Below are 9,059 nucleotides of genomic sequence, written 5' to 3' on the forward strand. Positions count from 1 at the left end.
AACACATTTTATAAGCCGAAGCGCAAGATAAGGATTGCCGTGAATTGTATTTGTTTCCTTGATAGTTTTTTTCTTTGCTATGCTGTTTTCCTCTGCTCAGCTGCCAAATTCAAATCAATCAAGACCAACAAAAATACATCAAAGTAATTATTCATAATTGCTTGCGATGGCAAATACTTTTTGAAAATTTCTGAAATTAAGTTGTAATTTTTTTGACTGAGAAAGTTTTAAACATTCACAATATACATTTACCAATTGATTTTTATTTGTAGAGACCGACGACAATGATTCGAAATCATCTCAAATATGGCGCACTTATAGCGCAAATGTGCCGCACTCTATATACAGCGCGTTGCGTGTTGTTGGTAACCGGCGTGATGGTATAGGACGTCTGAGGTTATAATTGTCTTTATTCTAAGTCATTGTGCATTTCATAAGCTTCCGTACTTCGTAAAATATCATGGCTGGGGCATTCCACGATAGATCGACCAAAAAAAATTAAATTGACACCCTCATATTTTATTTTTCGCTCAAAATTGGTGTATAGGGTAGAAATGGGCGGGAAAGCCAGCTGTGGCAAGGATAATTTTTTTTTTGACCTACAGTTTTCGAGATATAGCCTCGGGCAATTCCTGGAGGTCACGCAGCAACCCTATGTTTGGCGGCTCATAACTCAGAAACTATTGATTTTTGTATAAGGATAACTTTATGTTTTCCAACTCAAAATTAACCAAGGAAACTTTTGGCTATCTCGGATTTTCGATTTTCGAAAATTTTGGTCACGTGACCTCTTGACCTATTTTTTGAAGAGTGACCTTGACACTTTCCCACCTGAAAGTTAAAATTTGGTCTGATGACGATTCAAGCCTTATCAATGGTCGTTCATATGCGACAATAAAAAACATGGCTATCGGCCTGCATTGACCTCAGGTCAGGTCATCTTTGTGACCTGCCCATTATAAGTCAATGGCAAAAGTACCGGCTAGGCCACTAAAACGCATCGGACTGGTAGAGTTACTTCATAATCATACCATATTAGGTTATTATTGATCACTCTGGTGCAATTTTGCATCAGTGACCCGCGGAAAGGTCATCCGAGGTCACATTATGACTCACGACATTCATATGCCTTTTATGTCTATATCTTTTGATAGAATAGGTATAGGGATTTGGGAAACACATCGATTAGTTCACTTTGGCCAGGCGCATCATGCCATACGCAGCCTTATATGTTAAGGTCATTTCGTGACCTTGACCTAGGGTCAAATTTTGGTCAAATTTCATATTTGACCTTTCGAAATAAAAACTTATACAATTCGATCCGACTGGAAAAAGCAAACACGATGGCGCTATTTTATACATCTGACTTCATAAACATAATAAGATATTGGCGAAAAACGTTTTTATTCCGTGAAAAATGTTTATTTTCAGCCAGATTAAATAACAATATTTTGGCGTGGTAAAGGCATTCGAGGTGCATAGACACGTTGGCGTAAGTACTTGTACCTAAGCAATTCACGCTCATATGACTCGGTGTTGCGGTCATTTCTACAGGTACCAATCTAAAAAAAAAAATAGCATAGGTAGATATGTGATGATCAGCAGTTTCGTACATTTGGCATGAATAGTAATCACTCACATAAATCACTCACAAGCTCGCTTCGCCAGGGCCAAAACTGTGAAGGGGACGAGACAGTACCACAGATTCTGTCCAGTTGACCTGACCACAGTCCACGTCCACGAGCTTTCAGAAGATCGGGAGGGCAAGGAAGTCAAAGTGTCTTAGATAAGCACATACAAAGAAGACGAGCTTGGAAAGTTGCACTGTTGGATCGGACCAATGTTGTGTTGTGTTGTTGTGAATATGTTGTCGGTTTGCTGTGTGCCGTGCGTGCCGATTAGGGTGTACATAGGAAAATGTTTTATGTGAGTGATTATTATTCATGCCAAATGTACGAAACTGCTGATCATCACATATTCTACCTATGCTATTTTTTTTAGATTGGTACCTGTAGAAATGACCGCAACACCGAGTCATATGAGCGTGAATTGCTTAGGTACAAGTACTTACGCCAACGTGTCTATGCACCTCGAATGCCTTTACCACGCCAAAATATTGTTATTTAATCTGGCTGAAAATAAACATTTTTCACGGAATAAAAACGTTTTTCGCCAATATCTTATTATGTTTATGAAGTCAGATGTATAAAATAGCGCCATCGTGTTTGCTTTTTCCAGTCGGATCGAATTGTATAAGTTTTTATTTCGAAAGGTCAAATATGAAATTTGACCAAAATTTGACCCTAGGTCAAGGTCACGAAATGACCTTAACATATAAGGCTGCGTATGGCATGATGCGCCTGGCCAAAGTGAACTAATTGATGTGTTTCCCAAATCCCTATACCTATTCTATCAAAAGATATAGACATAAAAGGCATATGAATGTCGTGAGTCATAATGTGACCTCGGATGACCTTTCCGCGGGTCACTGATGCAAAATTGCACCAGAGTGATCAATAATAACCTAATATGGTATGATTATGAAGTAACTCTACCAGTCCGATGCGTTTTAGTGGCCTAGCCGGTACTTTTGCCATTGACTTATAATGGGCAGGTCACAAAGATGACCTGACCTGAGGTCAATGCAGGCCGATAGCCATGTTTTTTATTGTCGCATATGAACGACCATTGATAAGGCTTGAATCGTCATCAGACCAAATTTTAACTTTCAGGTGGGAAAGTGTCAAGGTCACTCTTCAAAAAATAGGTCAAGAGGTCACGTGACCAAAATTTTCGAAAATCGAAAATCCGAGATAGCCAAAAGTTTCCTTGGTTGATTTTGAGTTGGAAGACATAAAGTTATCCTTATACAAAAGTCAATAGTTTTTTAGTTATGAGCCGCCAAACATAGGGTTGAAGCGTGACCTCCAGAAATTGCCTGAGGCTATATCTCGTTAACCGTTCGTCGAAAAAAAAAATCATCGCCACAGCTGGCTTTCCGGCCCAAAACAACCCCCTAGACGAATTTTGAGCGAAAAATAAAATATGAGGGTGCACAGCTTTGGTCGATCTATCGTGGAATGCCCCGGCTGTGTATGCATGTTTACATGCATGTAAGGTCATGCACCTTGGAGCCACAAATATAAAGTACAAGTAGAGAGACCTTGGGATCCTGGTTGATGACTCCCTAACATTTCATGCACAGGCAGCTTCAGCAGTGGGAAAGGCCTTCCGCACTTTGGGTCTGATACGACGCACTTTCCTGACCCTAGACGAAATCACACTGCCACTACTTTTCAAGGCGATGGTTAGACCGATACTGGAATATGGAAACTGTGTGTGGGGTCCTGTCTACTGCGGTGACCAAGACAAGGTTGAGAGAGTTCAGAGGCGGGCCACAAAAATGGTAGCATCAGTCAGGCATCTAGCATACAAGGAGCGGCTGGAGAAACTGAAGCTACCAAGCATGCACTACAGAAGAGAAAGAGGGAACATGATCATAGTGTATCAGATTCTAACAGGAGGAATTAGGATCGACCACACCCGGATCTTTCAGAGGGCTCCACCAGACGCCACCACAAGAGGACACTCACTTAAGCTGATTAAACCATCGGCAAATCGCGCGCAGAGGCAGAACGCGTTCTCGCACAGAGTTGTGAACAAGTGGAACAGTCTCCCTGAAGAAGTAGTGAATGCCAGGACAGTCAACAGATTCAAAAATGCTCTAGACAAACACTGGAAGAACTGGCTGTACCAAACCAGAACCGACTAAACTACAAGCCAATGAGCAGGAAATCCACAGGCTTCCTTTTACTAGCCTATCACCTTTCCTGTAATTCAGTAAGTAAGTAAGTAAGTAAGTATGTTTACGGAGCGAAAGAAGAATGAAGGCATTTGGGTTTTAGGTCAGATGGTTCAAGACGAGTCTGAGTCACGCAGGGCCGAAGGCATCATTGCCATTGAGTCACCTGTCATGCATCATTGCCTTCGTATCACGCTTTTATTCCTAAATTTGTGTTTAATGTTTTCTTAGCAAAGTGTCGGTATGACCACATGTTACCTCATCTTACATCACCTTAGTTGGTCATCGGGATAAGAGGCCACTTGGCCTGTACTGGCCACTGGGGATGGCAATCATGACATTCGGCTAGTGCTGGTCCGGCGGTATCATGAACAACAATATGCCACTGAGGATTATCCATGTCATCATGTCTTTGTTCAATATTTGGTTGCTTTTTATTTTGATTTGTTTGATGAATTTGGCTTTTTGGCATTGGAATATTGTGATGAACCAGACTGCAAAGTACAGATTGAAATGCAAAGAGTGGTAGTTATAATAAGAGCTTTGACTGTGCAGGGGCAATCAGGCAGCATGGGGTGCACGTTTCCTGTGTGTGATGTGGAATTTACCTGGGGCAGTACAGGGCCGAACTCAAGCCGGCCCGACAAGCGAACTCAAGCCGGCCCGACGCAAACTCAAGCAGGCCTGAACTCTGTTTGGTCGCTGCTTTTAGCAGCATTGGGATGCTGGTTTTCCCATATAATATAGAAGTTATTGCTGGCGCTTCTTGGCCTCTCATTGGTCGAATGAATGAATGAACCACATGAATTTGACCAATGAGGAGCCAAGAAACAGCAGCATGCTCGCAAAAAGCTGCTGCTGATAAAAAGCTGTGACCAAACAGCGCCCTGATAACATGCTTACTGGACTACTGCATGGGTGTATTACTTTCTATTCGGGTGTTTAGGGGGGGCTGGGCCACGGAAGTTATCCTTCTGTTGCAGTTTTTCACATTGGAAATTGAAGTGCCAATATTTATATCTGATGGTAAAATTCAAATTATAATTTTTCATTGCTGGCTGGTGCAGATTTTGATTTCCAGTTTGGCTGTTTTTTGGCTCTTTACTGGTGTGGATTGTCACCCTTATCTAGCTGGTATGGCTTTTCAATTGTTTGCTGCTGCCACACTTTGCAGTCTGGATGATGGAATGCACAGATTGACAGAATTTGAACCCATGTGTCTCAGAGTCTGGGCACTACAGTGAAGGAAAGCTTGCTATGCAAGCATTGGCTACTGCCTTCTAGTTGGTAATCTGGGCAGCAATTGATGAGCTGATTTGTGAATCAGAAAAAGGGCATTTTCACAATTTGACCAATCTTGAATCAGGTTTAGTTATGCTCTGGGGTGCGGAGCTGGAGCCGGCATATTTTGCCCGGAGCCGGAGCCGTGAAAGCCCGGAGCCGGAGCCGTCAAAAAAGGGGCGACTCCGGCTCCTTTTTTTGAAGAGGAAAAAATTATTGACCTAGTTCGGTTTGACAGTTCAAGGCAGTAAAACAATAAAACATGTGGTATTTAAATATGAAAATAGGTAGCTTTGTTATGCAAATACAGAAGCAACGTGCACCAATCCCATCGTCTTTTTTTCTTCCACTCGTATTTAATTGCATAGGGGATGTACTGAGCATTGGAGTCGGACCATTTTACTCGGAGCCGGAGCCGATTTCTTTCTCCGGAGCCGGAGCCGGAGCCGAAGCCGTCTGCAATTTCCATGGCTCCGCATCCCTGGTTATGCTTGTTCTATTTATTTTCATTAAAAAGTTAAGTGGAAATATTTGCTTTGAATAGGATATCCAGGAGTGCACCATTTCATCCTAAGAAAATGGATAATTGATTAATATTTCCAGCTTTAAGAAATAATGTTTTCCATAATACAAATATACCATTAGTATATTGGGCTGTAAGATGTTTTATCGCATGATTTTCCCAATGTTTTCTTTGTAAGTATAAGTACACACTGCACTAATTTGCTTTTGCACAAGATGTACCTATTATTTAGCTTGTTTCAAACACATCGTGCATATCGATATTGATATGGTGATAGCATCACTGATCTATTGGAGAAATTCCAAAAAGACGTGACTCCATTGGAACAAGGTACTCAAGCTATGTAGTCTTTACTTAATACTTCATGCAACAGTGGTATGTGGAAGAAGGTAATTGACCAAGATATTGTATATCTTACACAATGTTTCTCTTCTTTCAGGTGAAGCTGTTGAGTACCTATTTCTGGTGAATTCTGCTGTAAACACTCAAAATGGCTGCTGCGGCTGTGTCCAGCTCCAAAACTGAGGACCTCAAGGTCTCCATCGGTCCCAAGGACCTGGAGCTGAATGTGAAGAAGATCATCGTCCACCCGCTGGTGCTGCTCAGTGTCGTCGACCACTTCAACCGCATGAGCAAGATCGGCAACCAGAAGCGGGTGGTGGGGGTCCTGCTGGGCAGCTGGCAGAAGAAGGGCGTGCTGGACGTGTCCAACAGCTTCGCCGTGCCGTTCGACGAGGACGACAAGGACAAGTCGGTGTGGTTCCTGGACCACGACTACCTCGAGAGCATGTACGGCATGTTCAAAAAGGTGAACGCCCGCGAGAAGATCGTCGGCTGGTACCACACGGGCCCGAAGCTGCACCAGAACGACGTGGCCATCAACGAGCTGATCCGCAAGTACTGCGCCGACTCCGTGCTCATCATCATTGACGCCAAGCCCAAGTCGATCGGACTGCCGACCGAGGCGTACGTCGCCTACGAGGAGGTGCACGACGACGGCACGCCCACCTCCAAGACGTTCGAGCACGTGCCGACCGAGATCGGTGCCGAGGAGGCCGAGGAGGTGGGCGTGGAGCACCTGCTGCGGGACGTCAAGGACACCACCGTCGGCACCCTGTCGCAGCGCATCACCAACCAGCTGGTCGGCCTCAAGGGCCTGCTGGGTCAGATCCGCGGCATCCGCAACTACCTGCAGCAGGTGGTGGACGGCAAGCTGCCCGTCAACCACCAGATCGTGTACGCGCTGCAGGACATCTTCAACCTGCTGCCGGACATCACGCACGGCGACCTGGTCAAGTCGCTGTACGTCAAGACCAACGACCAGATGCTGGTGGTGTATCTGGCCTCGATGATCCGCTCAGTGATCGCGCTGCACAACCTCATCGACAACAAGCTCTCCAACCAGGATGTCGAGAAGAAGGAGTCGCAAAGTAACAAAAAGGACAAGGACAAGAAGGACGATAAGGATAAGGACAAGGATAAGGACAGCAAGAGTGACGACAAAAAGGACGATAAAGACAAAAAGGACTCTAAGAAGTGATAGTAAACTGACGTGCATATGTTATTTGTGTTTCAATCTCTGGACTCTGTGCTGGCTGGTGACGCCCGCGTGGATCCGTTATTTAGGCACACGGTGGCGTCGTGGCATGTCCCCAACTTACGGAGGCAGATTTGCGGTAGGAAAAGTGCTGGTCAGACTTTTGTGGCATACGCTTTTGTACAAATGAAACTCCAGTCATCACCAATGCTAAGTCCGTTCCTGAACAACTGTTAACACTCTCCATCATTTGGAAGTCTCAGAATGACCCGCTACTCACGTTTCGAACTTATCCGTAAAAGTAAGGTGCAGGCACCGAACGAACACAATTGTTGTGTGTTCATGTTGAGATCATTTGTGAGCGCGTCTATGGAAGCGAGCCAATACAAATCTCACTGTACCATTGGGTAAATGTATGGTGTTATTTTTGTTGATATTTGCTCGGAACGGCGAGTATGGGGGTGGATGTCACTTTCTGCGCCAATCGATTATGCTAAGTCTAACAAACAAATCGTTCGTTTGGAAGCAAACAAATGAGAAATCCAGATCAATGACGGTGTTAAACGTGTATTGAAACTATTCTCAATATTAATTGTAAGCGGCAACAAATGTGCAGCAATATCGAATAGGTCAACAAAAATTAATACGCAATGCAATCGCGGTTGCATTGCTATATTACCATTTCTCCGCTCATTTTTTTTTTTTTTACATTCGGCTATATACGTACTGTGGCAGAGCTGTTACTGTAGTTGATCGGTGTGCGGGGCGGGATCCATTAGCTGGGCCCCTCCCCTCCTGCCTCCCCGTGCCCCGTCCGAGCCAGCGCCCGGGCCGTCCAATAGAGCTCCCCGACTCCGGGCATCGTTTGCCGCGGCTCTCCCGGGCCGGAGCGGAAATATTCCCTGAATATTCACAGCCGTCGGCCCCTCCACTCAGCAGTCTATCGGGCCGGGCAGCGCCGCTGTCGGCCCCCCGCTGTGACCTGTCCGCCGCCAGCGCCGCCACCGACGGCTGCCGGCGACAGCCAGAGGGCCTGACGGTAACGAGGCGCCGACCTGGGATACCGAACGACCGGAACTGGGACGGCCCGCGCCGGGATCGGTAAGACGACAGAGAGGTCGGCGGTATGAAACAGAGGAGCGGGACCTTACTTACGGAGACAGATGGTAAGACGTAGGGAAGGCGCTGGTCATATTGTCGTCGCGCACGTTTTTGTACGAATGAGAAGTTCTCACCCGCTTTACGGACTGGCAGCTATCGAATCTCACAAGGGCTACTAATAGTTAAGCGGTACTTTGGCCAGGCAAATACCCCGCACCACTAATCTCGATATGCATTGATAACTTTCGATTGGGCTCAGCCTTCCATGTCTTTTCCATCCTGACCTGGGCTGACCCACTCGTGACCTTACACACCTGTCACCCTGAAAGCTCGGGAAGCACAGGCCGGTTGCCCCGAAAGGTTTCAGCTAACCAGTAGCGTCCCCTTGCTTGGTTCGACAGACGGCCCTCGATGGAGGCGTGTTTGCCTGCACCGAGACGCCCCGAGCGAGATCAAAGGGATTCCGCCGCCGCGCTCCCAAACGTCAGCGCTCTGTCAGAACTGATCAATCGGGAAATATGCTGCGGTCGAGACCGCCCTTCTCTCGATCGGAGAGCCGCGATCGCGCATATCGCCGACGGGTAGAAGGGTTTCGCCGCTGTTTTCTCCACATCACTGTCAATTTGGTGTTCCTTTTTGTTGTTGCGTTTCATATCAGGCTTTCTTTTGTTGTCAGAAGTGAAACCAAGTGGGGCTTCTGAGTGACCGAGGCATCGCGATATCATGAGAGAATTCCTCTCAGCGGCCTGGTCTGAGCAAACATTGGCGAATTTCTCGAGCGACAATGGCGTCGTTTCATCGCACGGCAAAACAGC

At 45.8% G+C, this 9,059-nt stretch overlaps 1 protein-coding gene across 5 annotated transcripts; it reads left to right on the forward strand.

Annotated features, from left to right (window-relative positions):
* The first annotated feature begins 97 nt into the window (after positions 1–97).
* Positions 98–7,543, forward strand: LOC122386880 (26S proteasome non-ATPase regulatory subunit 7-like). 5 transcript variants are annotated; one of them, XM_043376575.1, is made up of 2 exons: positions 98–143; positions 6,046–7,543. In XM_043376575.1, the coding sequence occupies exon 2, from the start codon at positions 6,097–6,099 to the stop codon at positions 7,144–7,146; it is 1,050 nt and encodes a 349-aa protein (XP_043232510.1). In that variant the 5' UTR covers positions 98–143; positions 6,046–6,096; the 3' UTR covers positions 7,147–7,543. The 5 variants fall into 5 exon arrangements, with proteins under 5 accessions (XP_043232510.1, XP_043232507.1, XP_043232508.1 ...); XM_043376572.1 differs by lacking the exon at positions 98–143 and adding an exon at positions 294–396; XM_043376573.1 differs by lacking the exon at positions 98–143 and adding an exon at positions 319–380.
* The last annotated feature ends 1,516 nt before the right edge of the window (positions 7,544–9,059 follow it).

The sequence above is a fragment of the Amphibalanus amphitrite genome, unplaced genomic scaffold (assembly GCF_019059575.1).
Source record: "Amphibalanus amphitrite isolate SeventyFive unplaced genomic scaffold, NRLGWU_Aamphi_draft 000265F_arrow, whole genome shotgun sequence".
NCBI lineage: Eukaryota > Metazoa > Arthropoda > Thecostraca > Balanomorpha > Balanidae > Amphibalanus > Amphibalanus amphitrite.